Below are 25640 nucleotides of genomic sequence, written 5' to 3'. Positions count from 1 at the left end.
GACACACGTTTTTCTGTAGAGGTTGTGGGTCCAATTGTGCTAGGCCACTGAAGATAAAGCGAATTGTTTCAAGACTGGAAAGTTTGTTGGAGAAGACGGAAAGATGTCGAGTACAACAAGGTAGGTAGAAGCGAACTAACGTTGTCTATGGGAAATGTGCTTTTCGTGAAGAATCTCAAGTTTAACTTGCTATCGTTGTCGCGTTTACTGAAGGCTGACGTGAAGGTAGATTTTAAGCCGCATGGAGCAATTTTGGGCAAGAACGGAGAAACCATAGCTGGAGCAAAGCTACGTGGAAGTCCGGTTCGGTAATGGAAGTTCTGAAACTATACATATCACAAACGGTTCGGACTCTTAAGCTTCAAGAATGTTCAATGGCTAAAACAGAACGAGATGGTTGATGGACTTGACGAAGTACGGACTTTGTAAGTGCTGTGCTGAGAGCAAAATGATCTGGTTAGTGTTACCGTTCAACAAGAGTCGACCAAGAACAGCAAGACCGTTGGATCGTGTTCATAGGGATGTCTGTGGCCAGATAAAACTGAGGACAGCAGATAGTTACAGGGTTGTTACGAGAAGGGTGGAAAAAAATCCGCGCCAAATCCGCGCGAGCTAAATTTGAATCCGCGCCAAATCCGCGCGATGCTGGAAATAAATTCGCGCCAAATCCGCGAGAGCGTGAAGGTATTTTTTTTCTTTCTTCACGTTATTGAAGAAATCCATTAAATCCATTAAACTGGAATGGACTGCTGGATGAAGAATAAACTTTTGATTCGTAAATCAACGCAACTCATGCTTTCTGAAAGTGAGTTCGAAGACGTTTCGGCAAAACTTTCGTTATTTTTTTTTCCAAAAACATTTCTTAAAGATCCATTGAGCGATTTTTGAATAGAATTTTCTAGACAAAATCTCAAGAGAAACATCCCAAGAACTAGTTAGTGTATTCGTGGGAAAAATATTTAAAAAAACTGAAGAAACTTTTATAAGAAACTGAAAAAAAAAATCTTTGAAATGAACAGAATGGAACTTTCTTGGCGTTTTGGAGACAGTAACCCGAACATTTTTTTTCAAAGAATTGTTTGAAACCAGTATGAATTTGAGAAGGATACTCATGAAAAATTCTCATAAGATCACTTCGAACACTTTTTGAGTAATGTCTTAGTAGTTCTTGAATGAATCTTCAGTGAGGAATTTTTAAAGAAGAATACTTGGCAAAACCTGAGAAAACGTCCCTTAAAATGAGTAATCTTATTTTATTTTATTGATGCACAAGGGGATCATGGGGCCAAGTCTCCAATGCAAGTCCAAGAACTCACATCGTCCATAATACACCGTGGAATTTGGGAGTAGGTATTGCAACCTCTTTAGGCCATGTGGCACCATGTTCAATGAACTAGCATAAACAGCTCTTCTTGTGATTCTTGATCTTGTGTCTTCAATATTGGAAGCTTGGTTAATAATAATTTAAAAAAAATAGAAGGATAAATTGTGTAACAACCTCCTTCCTTATGGAAATAGAAATCAAATATATCAAAAACAACAAAAAAGAGTCGTGACGCTTCTTCGTTTGATCACGAAAAGTAGGTATCGGTTCTTTTTGCCACCACGAGTGTGCATCTTTCTCTGTCTAGTAAAGATACATTTAAGCCCCGAGACCTGACAGCAATCAAGCTGATCACAAGGTTGTGCCTCTGCCCAGAGGAAAACGTCCCTTAAAATGGATAATCACTGGAAAAATCTTAGAAGGACAATGTTGACAATTTTCAAGATTTACTAGCTGGAGTCCTTTGAAATTCCTACAGGGTTTTCCTGGATTTTTTAGGAGTTTCTCCAAGAATTCCTGCAGTAATACATCCAGGAATGCCGACAGAGATCCCCCAGAGTTTTTCGCCAAAGTTTTTACTAGCAGTTTCCTCTAGGATACCCTTCAAAAAAAATTTTCCGAAATAATCTAGGGATTTATCTAGAAATCTCTTGAAAATATATAGCTGGTGCCTTTCCAAATTGTACCAGTAACTCGGGCAGATTACTATTACCCTTTCGGCTTCCGATAAACGGATATCTTTCGGATATTACATTCAAAGAAACACCGCCGCCGGCGGCGGACGATACATTACGTCTGGGACGAGTGTGGACTATGCAGTGGGCTCATACTTACGATAAAACGGAGCATAGTTAATTCCCAGAAAAGGCGCAATATAGCGACCGAAACGTCGAATGAAAGCTTAAGAATCCATTTTTGAGTTATTCCTCCTAAGACTGAACGCCATGGGTCTCCAGTTAGTCTAGTGGTTAAGGCTATGGATCGCCAATCCGGAGACGGCGGGTTCGATTCCCGTTCCGGTCGGGAAAATTTTCTCGACTCCCTGGGCATAGTGTAACATTGTACTTGCCTCACAACATACAAATTCATGCAATGGCAGGCAAAGAAAGCCCTTCAATTAATAACTGTGAAAGTGCTCAAAGAACACTAAGTTGAAGCGAGGCAGGCCAAGTCCCAGTGGGGACGTAGAGCCATAAAGAAGAAGAAGAAGAAGAAGACTGAACGCCATACCTCCCAACATAACCAACAGTCGAAATTCGAAGGAATTGCTAGAAACAAATTTGATTTTTTTGAGAAACGAGAACTCGAAAGTTGAATAAAGATGCACATCATACCCGCAATGGAATTGGAAGAATCGTTGCACAATTTCTTCAAAGAAATATTTTGAAGAGCTGATGAAATTCGTAAACGATTGCTGTAAACCAAAACGAAAACTTGCTCCAAATTCTTCACTAGTAGGATGTTAAGGTCAACATGACCCAGTCAGGCACGCTGAACGTACACTACGCTATCGTGGTGCAAAAATTCTAACATCTTAGGAGGGTTAAACAAATATTTACTTTTCATAATTTCTAATTCAAGTGCCGATAATCATTCAAATATTTCGCTGTACACACTACAAAAATCATTTCCGCGCCAAATCCGCGCGAGGGCCAAATTCCATGGGTAAATCCGCGCCAAATCCGCGAAAATCGCGAAATCCGCGGAATTCGCGAAATCCGCGCTGTTGTAACAACCCTGTAGTTATCAGTACTTTCTGGCCATTATTGACGACTACACCCATTTTGCTGTTGTCTACCTGATGAAGCGAAAAATTTGGAACGAAAATTGCAAACCTGAGATCCGACCTTAGAGAATATTTTTCAAGCGAGCAGCACGAGTATTACACGAAGCAGAAAATCCAAGTGGAATCGACTGTTGGCTACACCCTTCAACAAAACGGAGTGATGGAAAGATTCAACTGAACGATTGCGGAAAAGATGAGTGCCATGTTACCGGAATCTGGCGCACTGGCATCGATGTGGGGAGAAGCAGTGTTGAAATGTTGAAATCGGATGTTGGTAAAGCTGTGAGTATTTGGATATCTTTACTTCGCGTGGATTCCGAAGCAGAAGAGGAGCAAGTTGGTCAACGTAGCGTGATGCTTGATTATGTCCCGACTGGTTACCGCTTGTGGAATTTGGTAAAAACAAAAAATGTTCGTACCGTGCGATGTAAAGTTTGACGAATCAAGTTTCCCATTTGAGACACCGGAGAGAGAGAGGAAGTTAGTCATCCCAGAAGTCATTCTCATCCCTGACATGATTTTGCGAACTAGTTGAAGACTACACTAGAAAAGAGTCTGCTTTTTAGCATGGTGCTCTGGCTCTAAGAGCATTTTCACCACTGTTGCACGTTTGCTCACTACTGGCCTTAAATTCGTGACGATGATTTTAATCGTAATTAGTTCTAAATGATACGCCCATTTGTTTGAGATATCACAGTACATACTAAACTGAGGCTCTGCTTCAATTGGGATTATAACATTGATTTCAACTTCTATTCAACAGTTTGAAAATTATTACATCAATGAGCATGCATGAGCAGCATGAGCATAGATGACCGCACAATTCGTAGTTGCTACTCCGTGATTGACCAGAGCAATCGAAATTGCACAAGGAACCAATGAATAGGGCTTGGGACTAGCTTACTATTCTCAATGTACACAGGTCGAGAGCTCTCAACTTTAATAAGGTCAATAACGGCGCCGGCCACGTCCTTACGGTCATCGAGGAAGGGAGGGAATGTTAGTAAGACAAACGTTGTTAAAAAGACCGCGAATCGCTGCATCTCCACGTTTGTCTCAGGAAGGAATTTTTTGTTAGTAGGGTAAGGTACATTGTCAGTCCGGGAGTCACCTATGGTTGGTGATATGATTTGACAATGGATCAATATACACAAACCGCCGTTAACAACCGACCACTTTTCGACGCAAGAACTAGCCAAAAAGGAAATTCGATCGCGCGTCTCCACTCCACTAGGGAGCAGAAACCTTTAGTCTATTCCACACAGAAATACACTGAACGCGACTCACTTGTCGGCGCCCGGATTTTTTTTCTCGACCGGCGAGCCCGAACTAACTCTTTTCACTCTTTTGTGTAAATGCAAATGATGAAAGAAAATATTTATTATCAACTAAAAGTGTATTGAGAACTAGCGCCGACGGGAAACGAAAAATTCGGAACCAACTCGAACCACGGCGCGCGCACACTCGTCCCATCGTCGGAGCCCCGCAGAGAGAAGAGGAAAAACAAATCGCAAAAATCTAGCAAAGCGAGCGCGCGAAACTTTGCTGCTGCCGAACTACCGCACACTACTGACTGCTTGGCGTCCCGTCGTCGGTGCCCCGCAGAGAAGAAGAAAAAAAGAATCGTAAAAATCTAGCAAAGCGAGCGCGCGAAACTTTGCTGCTGCCGAACTACCGCACACTACTGACTGCTTGGCGTCCCGTCGTCGGAGCCCCGCAGAGAGAAGAGGAAAAACAAATCGCAAAAATCTAGCAAAGCGAGCGCGCGAAACTTTGCTGCTGCCGAACTACCGCACACTACTGACTGCTTGGCGTCCCGTCGTCGGTGCCCCGCAGAGAAGAAGAAAAAAAGAATCGTAAAAATCTAGCAAAGCGAGCGCGCGAAACTTTGCTGCTGCCGAACTACCGCACACTACTGACTGCTTGGCGTCCCGTCGTCGGAGCCCCGCAGAGAGAAGAGGAAAAACAAATCGCAAAAATCTAGCAAAGCGAGCGCGCGAAACTTTGCTGCTGCCGAACTACCGCACACTACTGACTGCTTGGCGTCCCGTCGTCGGTGCCCCGCAGAGAAGAAGAAAAAAAGAATCGTAAAAATCTAGCAAAGCGAGCGCGCGAAACTTTGCTGCTGCCGAACTACCGCACACTACTGACTGCTTGGCGTCCCGTCGTCGGAGCCCCGCAGAGAGAAGAGGAAAAACAAATCGCAAAAATCTAGCAAAGCGAGCGCGCGAAACTTTGCTGCTGCCGAACTACCGCACACTACTGACTGCTTGGCGTCCCGTCGTCGGAGCCCCGCAGAGAGAAGAGGAAAAACAAATCGCAAAAATCTAGCAAAGCGAGCGCGCGAAACTTTGCTGCTGCCGAACTACCGCACACTACTGACTGCTTGGCGTCCCGTCGTCGGTGCCCCGCAGAGAAGAAGAAAAAAAGAATCGTAAAAATCTAGCAAAGCGAGCGCGCGAAACTTTGCTGCTGCCGAACTACCGCACACTACTGACTGCTTGGCGTCCCGTCGTCGGAGCCCCGCAGAGAGAAGAGGAAAAACAAATCGCAAAAATCTAGCAAAGCGAGCGCGCGAAACTTTGCTGCTGCCGAACTACCGCACACTACTGACTGCTTGGCGTCCCGTCGTCGGAGCCCCGCAGAGAGAAGAGGAAAAACAAATCGCAAAAATCTAGCAAAGCGAGCGCGCGAAACTTTGCTGCTGCCGAACTACCGCACACTACTCAGTTTGAAAATTATTACATCAATGTTCAAAAATCAATACTCTTAGAATGGGATACCGTTGGGATGAGAATTAACGGAAACAGTTTGAAACGCGTGTGTCTTCAACTGAGGTTTATTGCAAAGTAAGGTGTTTGGAAAAATAACAATACCTAGTAACTAAGGCAGGGGCGTAGTCAGGGATATCTTGATTGCTTCGAATGCTAACTTGATCACACCCCCTCTCAATCTGATAATCCGATTTAAATTCTTAGCGTCTTGAATCGGTTGTAATCCAGGGCCTTTGTAAAGATGTCTGCAGGTTGGTCCTGTGTTGGGATAGGTTCAATCTTCAAAGTCCCGGAAGCTACGTTATCACGCACAAAATGATGCTTGACGTCAATATGTTTTGTGCGCTTCGTCTCCAGATTCTTCGCCATGTGAATACAACTTCTGTTGTCCTCATATATAGTGACGGGTTTGGCAGGTTCATGCAGGTCTTCAAGAATTCCTAGTAGCCATAGGCATTCGGCAACTGCTGCGCTGAGTGCCACGTACTCTGCCTCGCTAGACGAAGTTGCCACTGTGGTCTGCTTCTTACTGCACCAGGTTACCGTACATCCAAAAACTTGAAATAGGTATCCGCTTATTGATTTCCTGTCCTCAGTGTCCGATGCCCAGTCTGCGTCAACGTACCTCACCAAGGAATGACTTGTAGAGTCGCGCTTGAACTGCAACATCAGATACTTCGTGCCTTGTAAGTAACGGACTATTCGTTTCAGGGCTTGACAATGCTCATTAGACGGTTGTTGTTGGAATCGTCCGAGATAATCGACAGGATAGCAAATGTCCGGTCGAACGCTCAGCATCACGTACATAAGCGACCCAAGCAACTCTCGATACGGTTGCTTTACTTCGTCTCCTTCTCGATTTAGCATCAGGCCTTTCTCCATCGGGGTTCGAACTGGGTTGCAGTCGGACATTCCAAAACGACTCATCAGCTTCTCAATACTGGCATCTTGAGATAACTGCAGTTTTCCTTCTTCGCGGTTGTAGAAAATCTTCATTCCCAAAAAGTGTCTCAATTCTCCACAGTCCGACATCTCGAACATCGACGCTAAACGTTTCTTCAACTCCATGATCGATTTCAGATTACGGCCGGCCACTAAAAGGTCATCTACGTACAGAATCGAGATGAGTTCATCTCCATCGTCCAGCTTTGTATACAGGCAATAATCGTGTCTTGATCTTTTGAAACCCATCTTGAGGAGTGCGTCATTGAATCGGTCATTCCAACATCTAGGTGACTGCTTTAGGCCGTACAAAGATTTCAGCAATCGACAGACTTGACCGGGCTTCGCAGGCACCCCATCCGGGACCTCCATGTAGATTGTTTCCTTTAAACGGCCGTGAAGAAACGCTGTGCGGACATCCATCTGATGGAAATAGTATCGCCGATGTACACCAACTGCCAAAACGGTCCTGATCGTAGCCAGTCGAGCCACCGGAGCGTAGGTTTCTTCATAGTCCTGTCCTTGCTTTTGGAGGTATCCTTTCGCCACAAGCCGAGCTTTGTAGCGAACCGGTCTGCCGTTTTCATCCTCCTTTATCCGAAACACCCATTTGGATTTGAGCGGTTTCACCTCCCTAGGACAGGTCGTCAGCTGCCAGACGTCATTTTTCTTCAACGACTCCAGCTCACTTGCTACAGCGCGCATCCATTCATCTCGGTCATCTCGATGGGCAATTTGGCCAAATGTTTCGGGTACATCTGAGGATAATGGCACACCAGAAGTTGCTCCGTAACCAACAAAATAATCGAGTAACTTACCCGGTAAAGTGCGCTCCCGATCGCTGCGCCTCACCAACGTTTGTCCCTCGGACTCGTGGTGTTCTGTGTGCGAAGGGAGCGCCGATGCTTCTGTCTCGTCATCGTCAGTTTCGTCGGACTGTTCCGCTTGGCCATCTTCCTCCATCATCTCAGGCTCTTGATGTTCTTGCGGAACGACTTCTTCATCCTCCTCTTTTTCGTAGGAATAACGGACTACCAAGGGCGATTGCTCTGCTGGTTCAGCCTCCACTTCATACGGAAAACGGTTTTCATCAAACTTCACGTCACGAGCCACGATGATCTTTTGTCGTCTTCGATCCCACAGCCGGTGGCCATTCGGCGCGTAGCCTACCATTACCACTTCGAAGCTTTTGGCGTCTAACTTCTTCCGTAACTGACCTGGTATCCACGCAAAGGCTCTGCATCCGAAGATCCGTAGTTTCTCCAAGTTGGGCTTCACTCCTAGCCACAGCTCTGCTGGTGTTGAATTGACCGAGAGAGCTGCCGTCGGACTCCGGTTTAACAGGTACACGCCAGTCAACGCAGCCTCACACCACATCCTTTTCGGTAGCCGAGAATCCAGAAGCATTGCACGAACCTTTTCGATGAGCGTACGATTAAACCTCTCTGCCACTCCATTCTGTTGCGGAGAATACGCAACCGTCGCTTCAATCTGAATTCCTTTCGCTTTGTACCAGTTTTTCTGATTGTTCGAGCCATACTCCGTACCTTGATCCACCGTAAGTTTTGAAATATTCTTACCGAATGCTGCTGTCGCCATCGCTTCATATTCACGGAATCGTTCAAAAACTTGAGACTTCTTCTTCATCAGGTAGGGAATCGCGCCACTTGGGCGGTGGTTCTATATTCGTCTGTTTACCACTATAACTCAGTCAAATTTGAACCAATTGGCACAACTTTTGGAATGTGGTGAGATAGGGATAGTATCTACCCGAGTACAACATTTCAAGTCAATTGGTTCAAAATTGACTGAGTTATAGTGGCAAACAGACGAATATAGAACCACCGCCCAAGTGGCGCGATACCCTATATCATCGAGAAATGGCTATAATCATCGATGAACGAAACGAAATAGCGGGAGCCATCCCACGCCGGAGGATCGATTGGCCCGCACACATCCGAATGGATCCTCTCCAAGACACGAGTCGCACGCTGCCGAGTTCCATCACGGTTCACGGCACTGTTTGCCCTGCACGCATGGTTCGCAAAATCCGACCTTGTCCAGCTTCGTACCGATACCTTCCACCATGTTTTGTTGTACGAGTTTCGAGAGGGCTTGCTGGTTGATATGTCCTAGCCGACGATGCCACAGATCATTCACCTCCGCTTGGCATGCATTCGCAAATGGCTTGTTAAACTTGACTTCCAGCTCATACAGACTTCCCTTTAAGTACGCTGTAGCGATGACCGTGTTCTCCTTCCTCAACGTAGCTTCATTTCCGCAAAACCAAGGTTGCAACCATTCATTTGCAAAGATTTACATTCACTTGCTATTATCTCAGTTCAGAAGCATGCTATCGAAAAACAATGTATGGATGAATTTAACCTTGTAGTTTTATCTGAAAGTTTGCCGAATAACATTGGGGTCGCAAACGTATACCAAAGTCGTGGGCGAGCTGTGAAGGCAACTCTCCACGCGGTGAATGTAATTTACATTCACGGCGTGGAGAGCTGCCTTCACAGCTCGCTCACGACTTTGGTATGCGTGTGCGACCCTAATGTCATTCGGCAAACTTTCAGATAAAACTACAAGGTTAAATTCATCCATACATTGTTTTTCGATAGCATGCTTCTGAACTGAGATAATAGCAAATGAATGTAAATCTTTGCAAATGAATGGTTGCAAGCTTGCGCAAAACAACACCGAGATTCCAGCTTTGGCCAGTTTCTTGACCGACATCAGGTTATCTCTCAAGTCCGGTATGTACAGCACATCGTTGATTTTCATTTGAACGCCTCTGTTGCTGACTCCTTCGATGACACCTTTCTTCCGAGCTTCCAAAGTCTCGCCGTCTTTGGCCACGTTGATGATGACGGGGCTTGACAACTTGTTCAACGTCGAAAAAACATCAGCATCGTTCACAAGATGGTCGCTTGACCCGGAATCCAATTTGAAAACCAGTCGTCCATCACGGCGTCGAGAGTCTCTTGCGCGACCGGCCATAAAACTTACCGCCTTGCTCTTCGATCCAGCAGCCGCATTTGCTTCAATGTGGTTCTTCTGTCGGCAGTCATTCTTCATGTGCCCTTTCTTGCCGCACCTATGACACTTGCCAGTGAATTTCTTGAAGGTAGTCCTGTCCTTTTCTCCAACGAACGCATTCGGCTTCTCATTCGTGCCGTCTTGATGCCTGTCGAGCTGCTTGACTTCTTCGCCCAGAAGCCGTTGCTTCACTACGTCTAGCGTCAAATCGTCATCACCGAGGTTCTCCAGAGCAGTTATTAACGGGTCATATGACTCGGGAAGAGTCCCGAACAGCATCACCACCATATCCGGTTCTGATAGAATAGTAACCATCGAATTGTAGTATGTCATGATTAGATTAGTTCAATAAACCTCATTAAGTATTAGACTATCAAACCTAGCAGACGTATTATTCAAAAGGTTATGGGCCCAGGCCGTTACCAAGGATACGGCTCTTTATCTTTATCTTTATTATTACTCATCAACAGACTATGCAAAGTCCCAATGATGTCTAACTTAAATTATAACAAAAACAGTACAATTTAAAACTATCAACCTTATCACAAACAATTAAAATAAAATCGACACGTATCTTACAGATCAAGTATTATTTGAAAAAAAAAGTTTTAAAATTCCGACGAAGCGCCTCCCTAGGTAGATGGTAGTCAAATACAGCCGCTACTCTATTGAACAAACGCTGAAGTCCGGTCATGGCGTTGTTCAAACCATAATTGTTTCGACGGAAAGGAATCCTGAACATAGCATTATTGCGCAGCAGTCGAGGTTGAACATTGATGTCTAGCTGCTCCAGCAAAGCCTGACACTCAATTCTCCCTTGGAAGATATCAGCAACGGTCAGTGCTCTACATACGTCCCGTCGAATCCGCAGAGGGTCCAGGTCGATCAATCTGCAGCGATCTTCGTATCTCGGTAGACGTATTGGATCCCTCCAAGGCAACCTACGCAACGCGAAACGGAGAAAGCGCCGTTGTATTTTCTCAATGCGGTCGCTGCCATTGTTGTAGTTCGGGCTCCAGACTGCAGAACAGTATTCTAGTGTTGATCGCACCAAAGCACAATACAGCGACTTGAGGCAATAGATATCGGTAAACTTCTTCGCCGCCTTGAAAACAAAGCCGAGAGTTCGTGACGCTTTGTCAACAGCGTATGAAATATGCTGCGAGTATGACAGTTTTGCATCCAGCAGCACCCCCAAATCCTTGATACAATGTACTCGTTGTATAGGCGTTCCCAGCAAATTGTAGCTGTAGATTATTGTCCGCTTCTTTCTGGAGAAAGAAATAACCGAGCACTTCGCTGGATTCACCGATAGCCGATTAAGTATGCACCAGTTCGCGAAGGCATCGATCTGAGCTTGAAGGAAACTGCAGTCGGCAATTGAACAGACCCGCAGAAATAGCTTAAGATCGTCTGCGAAAGATAATCTTGGTCCTCGAACAGTGTGATTAACATCGTTGAAGTATAGAAGAAAAAGAACGGGGCCAAGATGGCTGCCCTGCGGTATACCGGAAGTTGCATGAAAACTATCTGAGCGAACGTCACTTATAGTTACCACCAGTTGACGACCAGTAAGATATGTACGGAACCACCCAAGGAGATTATCGCTAATCCCTAATCTATCAAGTTTTGCGATTGCGATCTCGTGGTTCAACTTATCGAATGCGGCAGTTAAATCAGTGTAAATTACGTCCGTTTGAGCCTGAGCATTCATGCCATTCGTGATGTATGATGTAAGGCACAGCAGGTTCGTAGTTGTTGAACGTCCAGAAGTGAATCCGTGTTGATCAGCACTCAAGTACTGTTTGCAGTGGGAATTTAAGGAGTCCATAACCACCAGCTCAAAAAGCTTCGAAACAGCGCTTAATGAAGTTATTCCTCGGTAGTTATTAACGTCACGCTTGCTACCCTTTTTGTGCACGGGAAACATTTCAGCTATTTTCCAACAAGATGGGAAAATCCCACTAGAGAGCGAGAGTCTAAACAACAGGAGGAGAGGTTCCAAGAGACAAACAGCGTTCGCTTTGAGAAACGTTGATGGTACACCATCAGGTCCGGGTTTTAGCGACGATTTAAGCAGCGACAACGCACGTGAGAGCGATTCTTCGTTAACATCAACGGCACTGAGGGTTTGATTTGCTAGTGGAACATTGCTGGCAGCGGTGAAAATGGTGTTGGAGGATAATTGCTCATCTTCAAACACGCTTGCAAATTTAATTGAAAAAAGCCTGCAAATCTCTTGAGGAGAAGAAGCCGACTCTCCGTTGTAGACCATGGATGATGGCAAACCGACTTCCTTTCGTTGCTGGTTGATGTAGTTCCAAAAGCTTTTCGGGTGGGATTTTAAACGCTGCTGTATTCCTCTTTGATAGCGATCGAAGCAAAAATGGCTTAACCTCTTGTATTCGTAGTTGAGTCTGATATACTGGATCTTAAGCGATGGAGTGCGGTATTTAACGTACCTTCGGAGAGCAGCTCTTTTAATTCTTTTTAATGAACGCAAATCGTTCGTTATTCATGGGGTCCGGGAATCTTCTTTAACGACTTTTTTAGGAACGTGTCTGTCGATTGCGTAAAGCAAGATATTAGTAAAAGTCTGTGCAGCGATATTAACATCTGTCATGTCCAAAATATTGATCCAGTTTATACTGGACAACAATGCTACTATACTGCCGTAGTCAGCTCTTCGAAAGTCATAGCATACAGCAACCGGATTCCAGTTGCAATCACGATCCACAATGGTGCCTTCAACGGTAACTACTAAATGAGGATGATGAGCAACCACCTTAACTAGTGGTGCCGGTGCCGGATAGATGGATGGAGCCGTGTCACTATTACTCACGAAGCACAAGTCTAAGGAACGACCATTTTCGTTCACTACATGATTTATTTGGCGTAGCGTAGCGGTGCTGTAGCTGTCCAAAAGCCTGATGGCACCAGAATGAAAAGTGGAGCGATCATGATCTGGATGGAGGAAACCACTATGAGTTGGCGTCCATGTAATGTTTGCTAGATTGAAATCCCCGAAGACCATAACTTCGTCATCAATCGCCGCGATGTCTGTAACTTTGGCGATGGATTGACAATGTACATCAATAAGATCCAAATCTCGTGTTCTGTCTGGAGGGATGTACACTGCACAAAGAAATAGCTGTCGGTCCCCTAACTTGATAGTGACCCAAACTTGTTCAACAGAGTTCCAGGTAGCATCTTCGATCGCCTTCGCTTTCAACCGGGTACTGACGGCAATAAGCACACCCCCTCCAGTACTTTTTCTGCTGTTGTACGGATTACGATCGCAACGGAAAGTTTCGTAGCCATTTCCGAAAGCATAGCTTGAAACGGTTCGAGAATCAAGCCACGTCTCGACAAGAACTATGATATCGTAGCTGTTGTCCGTAACTGCAAGGCGATAGTCGTCCACCAGACCGTTCATTCCTCCCACGTTCTGGTAGTATATAGTGACGTTGGACTTCAATTGGTGAGAAACTGTAGCGCTAGAAGGTGGGACAGAATCAGGCAGGGATTCATTCGAAGTACGAGCATACTTGCCGACACGTGGAGATCGGAAGACCCTGTTTCCTTTCCCAGACACAGGACCGGGACGGCTGCTGATCGCTGGCAGGATTGGCTCGACTGTGTTGGGAGGATCTAGGGCTTCCTCAAGACGGGCGGCAAATGTGCGTCCCGGTGACGATATGGATGAAACGACAGTAGAGGCTTCATTATGTAGTTGAAAACTGGAGGATGTCACAAGTCGTGGGATGGATCGTGGAGATGCACTGAAAGCCGAAAAATATTCAGGCGATGGAATTCTAACAGAACGATCATACTTGCCGATGGAAGGATTACGGAAGACCCCGTCTTCCAGCTCAAACGCAGGACCGGGGCGGCTGGTGGTCGCTGGCTGGAGTGGCTCGACTGCGATGAGTGGAATAGGGGCTTCCTTAATGCGGTCGGCAAGCGTGCGCCCCGGAGTCCGGTGTAATGTACAATGGCTGAAAATCGGAGTGGCATCAGGTGGCGAATGTTCATAAACAGGATGGTACTTGCCCGGGATAGCAAGTTGGGAGATCCCCAATCCGCATCTAAACTCAGGGCCAGGACGGCTTTGAAAAACGCTGGCAGCAAAAGGCGCGACTGAGTTAGAGGAACCAGGGACTCCCAAAATGCTTTCTTCGTTGCGTCCTGGGTGTTCTTCTCGTTCTGGTTCGAATATGTCCATTTCAATCATGCGATTTACGCAGTGGTTTCTGGCATCGGCGAATCCAAAGGGGCTGGTGTGATGACGGGTATTGGCGTACCGAAAGGCGTACTGGCTGGTGTATCGATGAGCGCTTGATCTGAAGAGACCGTCGTAGTTGGAGGAAGCCAAACTGTGTTTTTTGATTGACCTTCAAACTCCCTGAACACGATTCCTTCTGGCCAAGTGCCAGGATCCAAAGCAGCATCTTTAAGTTCAACTGGAACGCCAACTTTGAACGAAATGAAGTTCATCGAGCTAAGGTCTGCACCCTTCTTCACTAGCGAGATCACCTTGATGGGTTCGGAAGTCTGTAAACCATCACGGACGAGCTCCTCCACAACGTCTTCCTTGACAGTTGGGTGAAAGCGTGATAAATACACCCAGAACAAATTTGGAGCAGGCTTAACAGTTAAGACAGCGTTACTTGCGACGCTCCTTGTTCCGGTATTAGATATCGGATTCGAATTCGGGACAGCAGAGTCTTCCCGACGACGCTTAGACGGGCGCTCCCTGTTTGGAACCCTTCCAGGCGTCGCAGCGTTCACAATATTCGCGAGTTGAGCAACCTGGTTGTTATTTTCATTTAAAACGTCGGCGACCTGTTTGTTGTTCTTTGACAACTCGGCTTTCAACTCGGATAATCCATTCATCTGACTTTCGATTACTGTTGAGATAACACATCCGAGAGACGATACAACACTCTTGAAACGGCAAATTTTCATCAGCTTAGAGCACTCATCACACATCCAGTGCACGTTGCTCCTTTCTTGGATGTCTTTCACGGTGGGCGTAGCGAGGTTTTCGCACTTCTTATGAACTACATTCTTACAGAAGCCCATGCATTCGATGTATTCTTCGTTCTTTTTAACGGTTTTAGCGCAGCGATCGCAAGCACTGGTAGTAGCCATGTTAATGAGTTGCTCAAAACACTTGGAATGACCACTATGCGCTTAATGTCTGGTAGCACCACACTCGCACACAGGCAGCAAATATACGGTAGTCGAAAAAGTGAGGCAAGGGAACACTTATCACCAGATACGGTTGATGACGTGATTAGCGACAACGAGCGACACAGATCAAGGAAAATTATTTCCAATATTATCACCAGACGCGCAAAACTTTTCAACAGAAATTAATGGACTTCAGAGCACAGACTAACTAACAACGCAATGACACCAAGGTCGAGACGGATAAAATAGATCTGCACGGGTAAAAACGTAAGTAAATTGCACTACGAAATGTAAACAAACAGTTACGAGAGACCTTATCAAAATCCTCTGTTAGTGAAGAAAATTTTTTCAAGCCCATCGTCGGAAATGTCGAACCCTGAAGCAATCCGAAATGGTCCTGGATCCGGCTCGAATCAAGGTGGACAGTCAAGACATCCAGGAGGATCGGTTTCCCTACCGGTGCGAGAGGTTCTGCGAGGATCGGAAAACTACAGTTCTTGGTCCTTCGCCACCAAGATGGTCCTAATCAAGGAGCGGACCTGGTGCGCAGTGAAGGAGCAAGCTCAAGGTGATCCGGCGGTAAGCGATGAAATCTCCGACCAAGCGCTGGCGACTATATGTCTGCAGATGGATGCCGTGACGGCGTTCTTGCAGGGGGACCTAGAGGACGAGGAAATATTCATGGAGCAACCAGAAGGGTTCGTGGACCAGAAGGTGCCAACGAAAGTCTGCAAGTTGAAGAAGGCGTTGTACGGCCTCAAACAGGCCAGCAGGGTCTGGAATCTGAAGCTGGATGCTGAGCTCAAGCGAATCGGGTTGAAGCGGTCCAGATACGACACCTGTGTCTACTACAAGATCGAAGGCACAAGTATCCTGATAGTAGCAGTGTATGTGGACGACCTGCTCATCTTTTCGAACAACACGCGCTGGGAGGAGAAATTGAAGAAGCAGCTTACCAAGAAGTTCAGGATGAAGGACTTGGGACTGGCCAACAAAGTTCTCGGAATTCGTGTAACCAGAGAGGACGGCGTAGTAAGGTTGGACCAAGAGCAGTACATCAACGAGCTCCTAGATCGGTTCGGCGCGACTGACTGCAACACCGTTACCACAGCAGCGGACCCGGGACAGAAGCTCACGAAGCAAATGAGTCCAAAGTCGGAAGAAGAGCGGAAGCAGATGGAGAAGGTTCCTTTCCGGGAACTAGTCGGCGGCCTGCAATATTTGGCCCAAGGCACTCGGCCGGATATTAGCTTTGCTGTTAACGCCGTAAGCCATTTCGTCAACGATCCGGGGAAAGCTCACTGGACTGCGGCGAAGCGAATCCTCCGCTACCTAAAAGGCACGAAGAAAATGAAGCTGACGTACAACGGACGGTGCAACGGAAGCTTCGTAGGCTACTGTGATGCGGACTGGGGAAACGACACCGACACCCGTCGGTCCATCACCGGATGTGTTCCTGCAATCTGGTGGGCCGATATCATGGAACTGTCGCAAGCAGACGACGGTTGCTCTCTCGACGACGGAAGCCGAGTACATGGCGATTTCGGCTGCTACGCAGGAAGCCATCTGGTGGAGAGGTTTTCGAGAGGAGCTGTCCGGATGTGCTGAACCGGTGCCCATTTTTTGCGACAATCGGAGTGCTGTTCACCTGGCGGAGAAAGAAATCGGTTATTCTTCAAGAAGCAAACATATTGATATTCGGCATCATTTCGTCAGGCAGTACATCGAAGACAAATACATTATTCTCGAACATGTTAGTGCCGAGTATCAAGCTGCGGACATGCTCACCAAGGCACTACCGACGAAGAACTTTGAAGATGGAAGGAAGACCCTCGGAATTAGAGAAATTCTCGGTTAAGTTGGGATGATAGAATAGTAACCATCGAATTGTAGTATGTCATGATTAGATTAGTTCAATAAACCTTATTAAGTATTAGACTATCAAACCTAGCAGACGTATTATTCAATAGGTTCCTTTAGCTCCGCTCCTGCCACCCGTAGCTGTCGGATCAGGTCATCGAAACACACCAGATGATTCCGCATGGATTCTCCTTCCTTCATCTTCGAACGTCCGAGTTGCTTCCGTACCAGGTTCTGCGTCGCTAGCGATTTCTTGGCAAATGAATTCTCCAGCGCTCGCCACATCTGTTTCGCTGTCCGTTTGTCTCGAACGATCTCCAGACAATCATCTCCGAGAAAACCAATCAGCATCGACTTTGCCTTCTTGTCCACCTCGTCGAACTTCGCTTTTTCCGCAGCCACTTCCGGGGAATCTTCAGTTAAGGTATGCTCCACTCCCATAGCGTCCAGATACATCCGCACACGAAAACTCCAGTTATGGAACCCTGGACCTCCGTGGAATTGAGGAATGCCGTGCACCGAATCCTTACTGGTCGAGCCCATAACCTCTTAGAATGGGATACCGTTGGGATGAGAATTAACGGAAACAGTTTGAAACGCGTGTATCTTCAACTGAGGTTTATTGCAAAGTAAGGTGTTTGGAAAAATAACAATACCTAGTAACTAAGGCAGGGGCGTAGTCAGGGATATCTTGATTGCTTCGAATGCTAACTTGATCACAAATACACTGTCAAATTTAGCTTTTTTTTGGTACAATTCACAAACTTCGACGAACATCACCTTACCATTCTCAATCATGTTTTCACAAAAAAAAATCATCAACGTTCAAAATTTCTTCGGATCAAGATCCCAACAGTTCTTTGACAAATTTCTTCAGGAGTTCATCTGTGTTTTATTCAGTAGCATTTTGAACTTTGGGGTTAGAGAATCGCCACTGGTATTATTGTAGAAGCTTCATGACTTTATCTGGGTGATTTGATAACAGACCCCAACCCCCGAGAATTTCTTCAGGAGATTCACCTGAAACTTCTACAAAAATATCTGAAACAGTTCTTTCAGGTATACCTTTGAGCGCATCCCCAGGAATCGTCAGGAAATAGTACAAAATTTATTCCATCATTTGCTCCCCATCTACATTTCCCACAGTAGCACTTTCTCAAGGAATTCCTTCGCCAGTATTTCAAAGATTTTCTGCACAGATGTCTGTAGGAGTATCTTCAAATGTGCTTCCATGAGTTCATCCATAAATAACCTGTAGATAGAAGTTCTTTCTGCAGTGTAACCGGGAATTCCTCCAAAAGATTCTCTGGGTGCTTTTCATAGAAATTTCAAGTGGAACCGCTGAAGCATCTTTTTGGGAACTTTTTTTTTACCAAACATTGAAGAAAATCATAGAAGCAGCTATGAAAGCTGCGTACTTATTTAAAAAAATTAGTTTGGGCTTCGGAGGAGCAATTCACAAAGGAATTGCTGAAGGGGTTTTTGAAGGAATTTTGAAAGAATTTAGACTAAATAAAGATGGAGATTCTAAACAAAATTTAGACGGATTTCTTGAAGAAACTTCTCGAGGATCTTCTTCTTGGAAAAATATCTGATGGAACTTCTGACGAAATTACTGATAAAAATTTTGGAGAAATGCCTAAAGAAACCCCTTGTAGAATTCCTGTTTTCCTAAAGTAGAATTTGCAAGTTTTCCTAAAGAAACTTCTTCGTGTAATTGTAATATTTATTGATCGACCAGAAACCAGTTAACTTGTAATTTGTAATTTGTTGTTTTATTGTAAACGATAACCTTTTAGTTGCTACTTTACATGAGGTCAAGGATTCTCTTCAGTTAACAATTTAACAATTACTGAAAAAACTCGTCCTGAAGAAGTTTCCGGAAAGAGTCTTTGAAGCAACTCCTCTAGGAGAAATCTCAAAAGAAACTCTTTCTGAATGGCATCAACAAAGGATATTTCTTTGAATTCCACTAAGAATTTGCATCCTTTGACAGATACGTATTTCGACCTCAACTGTATGGTCGTCTTCAGTGTCTTGTATTTGACTCGACTTGACTCGACTCTTGTACTTGAGTCGAGTCAAGTACAAGACACTGAAGACGACCTTACTGTTGAGGTCGAAATACGTATCTGTCAAAGGATGCAAATTCTTAGTGGAATTCAAAGTAACAGTACTTAACGCGATTTTCTTTTACTTACAGATATTCCCCTAACAAGCCCAGGTTAATCATCATCAAAGGACATTTGCTGGAGGAAATCCTGAAGAAACTTATCCTGAAAGAATCTCTTTGAGAATCCATTCTAAATGAATTTCTTATTGAAATTCAGAATATGAAATAATCAATGTAAACTAGCATAAGAGTGTTACTCAACAACTTTTTGCAATTCTGGCGGATTTTGAGAGAACGAAGTTATAGAAACGTTCTTCGAAAAATAAATTCTGCAAACTTCTTTAAAATAATTTACAATTATTGTATGTAGGTATTTTGTATGGTTTTAGCATGAACAATCAGCTTCGTACGAAGTAGTTTTTTGTGCAATCTGGCATCTCTGCCGTCCGTCGCCTTTTAGCACACCCTTTCAATGCGAAGCCGAGCCAAAGAAAAAAAATCGAAAGAGGTTTCTTTCCATCAAATTGCGATGGAAAAAGTTTTACTCACCAATTTGACGACTCCCAGCACCAGCACCGTGGCAAAAATAAATCCTTTCCAGCTGGAGGACATTTTCCGAGATGCTAAATAATTTCCAACGCGCCGCAGTCGGACGGAAAATCGAAAACAATGGGGTAGAAGAGCCACACACTCACTGGTTTCACTCTTTTTCGACCGCCCCAAGCACTCTCCTACGGATGCAAGGGGGGACACTTCTTGGAAAATAATTTGCACAAAACCTTCGCCACACACTTTCGCACGGATTTTCACAGGGGAAAATATCTATTTTACTGCTGATGCAACATCACCACGTCGATTTCCACCGACAAATTCACCAGATAACACAATCCCAATCAGAAATAATCCGTTTTTCAGCGGATTCTGCCGCAGCAAATTCCCCTTTTCTTCCTTCTGCCACACACAAGCTGCTGCCTAGCTAGATGGATGAGGCAATTCCTACGCACAATCGAACCGACGGTTTTCGAGGTCTTCACTTTTTTCCAGCCCGTCCACACGACACGATCTCCACGAAGAAACTAATCGTTCGCGAGCCAGCCGAGCAGCAGCGAAGCAAAGTCAAATCGCGGCGGGCCCTTTAAACTCGGGCGGTGGAACTCACCGTTGCAATCAGGGCTGGCCTCATGCAAGCGAACTGTCAAAATGTGTTTAGTACTCGTGGTCGTACACTGAACGAAACCCCCCGCCCAAGATCGACTGAGAGGCGATACGATCACGCCCCTTAACGACATTCGGTCGGAAACCGTATGGTCTACCGACCGAATGATGTCATCTTAAAAACGGATGACAGCGATATGAAAATAGAATGTCGACCATATGGTCGAGCAACTTTGTTTTTTAGCGATTGATATCAGTAATGTCACCGCTATCTTTTTCTAAAAAAATATGTGTTAGTAGTTAGGGTACCCTTGCGGGCACCCTTTTCAAAAAATATGACATGTCCAGGATAGGACATGCGAAGAAAAATCGTCAATGTCCCGGGTGTCACGATCAAGGAACTTGTTACGCTATCGATGAATAAATTCAGTGCATCTGTGTGGCCTTCGCTCTGCAACTAATATTCATTCACATAGCGTGCGTCAGCTCATACGCGAATGAGATGATCGTCATCCGCTTTTTGGGATGATTGCCGTATGACTGATTCGTCATTCGAAAACACGATTTTGGTAATTTAAACTGGATGGTCGGACAAATCAGTCGATTTCGGGATGGGGTTTTCGTTCAGTGTACTAAAATCGGTTCTCAGCATCTCGCGTCACATTTGAAATGGGCCTGTCCATAAAATGTAAACTAATTTCGAAGACTACTTTCATCAAGAAGACATGCAACTCTGTTATTTTTCCATACTACGGCAAGCGTCACCGATGGCACTGCCACCTGTTGAGTTAAAGTGGTACCTTTGTATAAAAGTGTAAGAGTGTGTTGGTGCAAGTATGAAGATTTACACATACTATCCACACAGACAAACAGACGTAACACTACGAACATTTTTCGATTCAAATCATAGTCCCGGAAACCTGTTCGCCCAATACTAAAAGGACTGAGTTTGGCCGACCATGAAGGTGGCGGTAGTGGGCAAACGTCAAACTCGAACAAAAAAGATGCGAGAGCCACGGGTGGGCAGTTGGCCAACTATCAATTCTTTAAATAGACCGTTAATTCGGTGTACGATGGGAAATGTCAGAGTGTTACGTCTGTTTGTCTGTGCTATCCACTTATCTGCGAGCGGTAAAGGCGGCGGCGGGCATATCCAACATTAGAATAACTAGCCACAGAAGTCCAATGTCGCGACTGATCGTGTGACTAACATCTAGTTTGCACGTCCTTACGGCGTCACTAGCGGTACTAGAAGTGTCAAATAAATGTTGTTTACTAAAACATCCTCTAAAGGATGGACACTTAAAAATAGTCATTTATTACAATTAAAGTTATTAAAATAATTAAATAGAGAAAGTGACTACAGCGCCATTGGAGTTCTAGTGTATTTCTATTTATCCAACCGGTTCACACACTTAGAAAATTTAACCGAACTCGGTTCAATTTCAACCGAGTTTTTATCTGCTGAACGCTCGGTTCCCCGCTCGGTTCACAAATTCACTACCGAGCATTCGGTAGACCTTGTTTCCCGTCAAAATGTCAAACCTACCGAAAAAACTCGGGTAGCAAAATGAGATACAACCGTGGATACTACCGAGCATCGGTTGAATATAATATTACCGAAAGCTGTCAAAACAAGCGGAATTCGGTTCATTCAATCATCGCAGGATTTCATTCGGAATCATTACAGTTCAAAAGAAAAAGAAACGAAAACAAGATTGTTATGTAGGAAAACAATTATTTATTATACTTAAATATCTAGAATGAAGACCATTTTTGAGTTATGTTTTTCAGATTATCGCTAGTTTTTACATGACGCAGTTTGCAGCATAACAAGTGGAAAAACTCCATAGCCGTTTTGGAAATGAAAATGTTACACGCATGTACCTCGTTTGAATGTCCTGAAGATCAATGTAGAATTTCTCGTAGATTGCTGGATATCTGTAGGCTGAAAGCACAAATAAATAATCAACAAAACTTCCGTATAGCAACGAAAAACATTATACTTACATTACCAAATGATTTAAGTTTTCCATCCGGCAGCAAAGACTTCACTTTACTATTACTTTAGAGCTTTTAGTAGAACTTGTTACTTCAGACTCTAGTTTAATTTAAAAACACTTCACTAATACTTCACTTTTGCAAAAGAAAATAAAAAATGAATAACTCTTTTAAAGAAAACTAGAAAGGACGAGCAAATTCCTTTTAATTCTACTACTGTGCTTATCTTCGGACAGATAGGCCTATTTCGTCTGTGACTTACAGACTTCTTCAGTGTCATACAGACTTCTTCAGTGTCAAGTGCTCGACAGTCGAGCACTTGACACTGAAGAAGTCTGTAAGTCACAGATGAAATAGGCCTATCTGTCCGAAGATAAGCACAGTAGTAGAATTAAAAGGAATTTGCTCGTCCTTTCTAGTTTTCTTTAAAAGAGTTATTCATTTTTTATTTTCTTTTGCAAAAGTGAAGTATTAGTGAAGTGTTTTTAAATTAAACTAGAGTCTGAAGCAAAGACTTGTTTCGAAACAAAAATGGCTGATCCATATCTGCACAACCGAGTTTTCGGTTGAAATATCCGACGTGAAGATTACCCGTTTGACGTTTATATAATGACAAGCGTTTGTTTGATTTGACTCACCGAGTTTTCTCGGTTCCTGCCTACCGAACTCGTACACATTGCGGCGTTACCGAAGATCTCGGTTGATCTGACATTCCAATCGAAAGAAATTAACCGAAAATCCGTTGATTTTCAAAACATAAGTTCAAAAAGCATATATTAAAGCGAGCTTTTCGGTACCTGAATAGAAACCGATGCTAGTCGGTAAAAAAATTAACCGAGTTCGGTATTGAAATCTAAGTGTGCAGATTTTGACGTTTCATGGGGGAAAGTCAAAACAGTTTCATTCTCCTTCTCACCCCTTCACCCACCGTTTAGTGGCGCCAACCGACTGCGATACCCAAGAAACAAAATCAAATTTTGATTAAACTTTTTACGCTTGGACGTAATATTGTATCGCAACAGCGTTTTAATTGAAAAAAAAAATAAAAAGGGAGGGTCCATGAAGTGATCTAGTGTTTCATACTTTTTTCGATAATATTCGATGTAATCTTGATTATTGACGCATAGATACATCTTATCTTGTATCATAAGAATTGAAAAATCCACAAACTAAAAATGAATGAAAATATGGCAGAAAATGTTCGCATGTTTACGTTTTGGATAGACCTTTTTCAAATGTAACGTGAGACTTCATCAGTACTAAAACCCACCCCTGCGCACGCCAAACAAATAGGAGTAAAGTAATTTACGTCGAGCACCTTTTTGTTTATATTTTCCTTTATTTTCCACCCATCCCTTTGTGTGATACTGCTGTGGGTGGCGATGCGGGTGTACTGTGGTGAGTGAGTCATAACACCACCCACCACCGTAGGTAGATGGGGGAGTGTCGCGCAAGCCACAAATCGACTGACAGACCGTCGTCCGTCAGTTCAGTACCTAAATGGACACCGCCCCGCTAGACAACGTAAAATTGCACGATCTGCATTTGCGGGCCACCCAAACGCTGCAGCTGATTGGCCAGGTTGAAGTGCATCGCGTCCTGTACGACACCTCCGATCAACGGTACAACACCAAGAAGGCGAAAAGTGCCGCCTGGAAGCAGATTGCGGCCACGGTGCTTGGAATCCGACCGGATCAGGTCAGTCGCTATCATTCGCTGCAAATTCAGCACAAGTGGAAAAGCCTGCGGACGGCGTACGTGCGTCAGAGACGAAAGAACAATCCGGCCATTCCGTACCGGTATGCCGATTTGATGAGTTTTCTCGATCCATTTCTGCGCCGGGATGAGGCTGGATCCTCTGCTGCATCTGTTGCGTCCGTCGCCCTGCAATCTGGGCGGTACTCCGGACCTTTCGAGCTGGATCTAGACGGTGATGTTGGAAAGGATATCGCCACTTCAGGTAAACAATATAATATTTACTTCCTCAGTTCACTTGACCGAATACCCATGCACTTCTCTAGACATTCAAGACGCCTGCATCGACCTGTTTGACCCGATCGAGGAAGACCTGACCTGTGACACCGGAGTGATGGTGCAGAAATTCACGGCAACACCGGGACCGCCGTCTGGATCGGTTCTGTCCCCGCCGACCGTAGGATCATCAACCGTCGCCGTTGAGTCGAATAACTCCCCGGGTGGAGGCACTTCGACGTCCTCTTCCAGTATCATTACGCCGCAAATCAGCCCCAGCCAAATGGACGAGCTGGATGGGTTCTTCATGCAAATTTCACGCACCGTCCGGAAATTTTGGCCACGGAAAATAATCGAATTGAAGATGCAAATCTTCAATTTGGTTTCCCAAGCCGAGCTGGACGAATTGGATGCACTCAATAAGTATTAATTGTGTGGGCTCACCTCTACTGGAAAAAATATTTGTCGTGCCAGAGATTAACTATAGTTATTTAGATGTTTTAGTTTGGAAACTTTTATTTATGAAACCTTACTTTACCTTTATTTACTATATTTATTTAAAGGGTATTATTTTATACAGAATCTTCATATTTTATATTTTATGTCACTTAGGTCAAGATTAAACCAATCTAGATTTTCTTTTGTTGAGTTCTATCAACTTTTATATGTACAATGATTTATTTACTCTTATTTTTTATTAGTGTATTGGACGACATTTGAACTCATCACCACAAGTATTATAATCCAAATAATTCCAAATGATATTACCCCAATAATGACACGAAGTAGCAGCAAGAATTACCCTAGTTAATAGTTTGGTGCCAAAACCCTTAAACACAATAGACTGGAATTTTTTAATATGTAAGCCAAAACACGTCACACGGACGATCCAATTTTTAAAGCAGTGCTAGTCATTAAATGCATACCCAAGTAAGACACCAGCTACATATTCCAAAAAAATATTGGAAAAACATTATAATACGAACACTTTCTATAGGAAAATCAAATATCATAGCTAGTCAACCTTAGTATACCTACCTGGAATTAGCAATAGTGTGTACTTAATTTGCTGAATAAAACCAATTCCGAATGTTTACCTAACAGAAGCGGTTGATTGTCGATCCGAAATTCCATTACACAACATATGCTTCAATCTTCAGAATATTCCAAATCTTTTAAACATCGCACGTTTGAAGAAACTCAACCAAGGTTGTGATCTTCTCTGTCCAGAGTATTTCATAAGCAACTTATAAACCGGTTAGCACCCGGAATCACTGGAGAAATCTTTGACAGAATCCTAGAGCAATCCCTTAAAAGAATCCCGCAATGCATCCCAGGAGAAACCCACGAAAGAATCACGAGAGGAATCCTGAGAGCATACCTGGAGACAGGGCCCTACATTTTCAATTTCAATTGAAATTTTCAGGCGAAGTTTGTAAACAATGGTTTCAATCGTCAATGGAAACAAGGCGCCGT

The 25640-nt window shown here is 44.3% G+C and overlaps 2 protein-coding genes across 5 annotated transcripts in view; one reads left to right on the top strand and one right to left on the bottom strand.

Moving 5' to 3' along the window:
• Positions 1-20149, bottom strand: part of LOC109621239 (NPC intracellular cholesterol transporter 1) — a 150693-nt gene extending 130544 nt beyond the window's left edge. For 3 of the 4 annotated variants that reach the window (XM_062849921.1, XM_062849922.1, XM_062849923.1), the window contains exon 1: positions 19587-20149. In XM_062849921.1, coding sequence (XP_062705905.1) covers positions 19587-19649 — 63 coding nt within the window. In that variant the 5' untranslated portion in view covers positions 19650-20149. The remainder of the gene's footprint in view (positions 1-19586) is intronic. The other variant, XM_062849924.1, reaches the window with a different exon arrangement.
• A 3371-nt stretch (positions 20150-23520) lies between these two features.
• LOC109427560 (uncharacterized) lies at positions 23521-25270 on the top strand. The gene is made up of 2 exons (XM_019703131.4): positions 23521-24153; positions 24215-25270. The coding sequence occupies exons 1-2, from the start codon at positions 23694-23696 to the stop codon at positions 24592-24594; spliced, it is 840 nt and encodes a 279-aa protein (XP_019558676.3). The 5' UTR covers positions 23521-23693; the 3' UTR covers positions 24595-25270.
• The last annotated feature ends 370 nt before the right edge of the window (positions 25271-25640 follow it).

This window comes from Aedes albopictus, chromosome 2 (genome assembly GCF_035046485.1).
Source record: "Aedes albopictus strain Foshan chromosome 2, AalbF5, whole genome shotgun sequence".
NCBI lineage: Eukaryota > Metazoa > Arthropoda > Insecta > Diptera > Culicidae > Aedes > Aedes albopictus.
The sequence above is the reverse complement of the archived record's forward strand: the minus strand, read 5'-3'. Positions and strand labels throughout refer to the sequence as shown.

Bases quoted from the DNA above. Each gene is read 5' to 3' on its own strand.
- LOC109427560 (XM_019703131.4), top strand. From the start codon at position 23,694: ATGGACACCGCCCCGCTAGACAACGTAAAATTGCACGATCTGCATTTG. The intron at 24,154-24,214 runs GTAAACAATATA...GCACTTCTCTAG, and splicing joins AAAGGATATCGCCACTTCAG to ACATTCAAGACGCCTGCATC.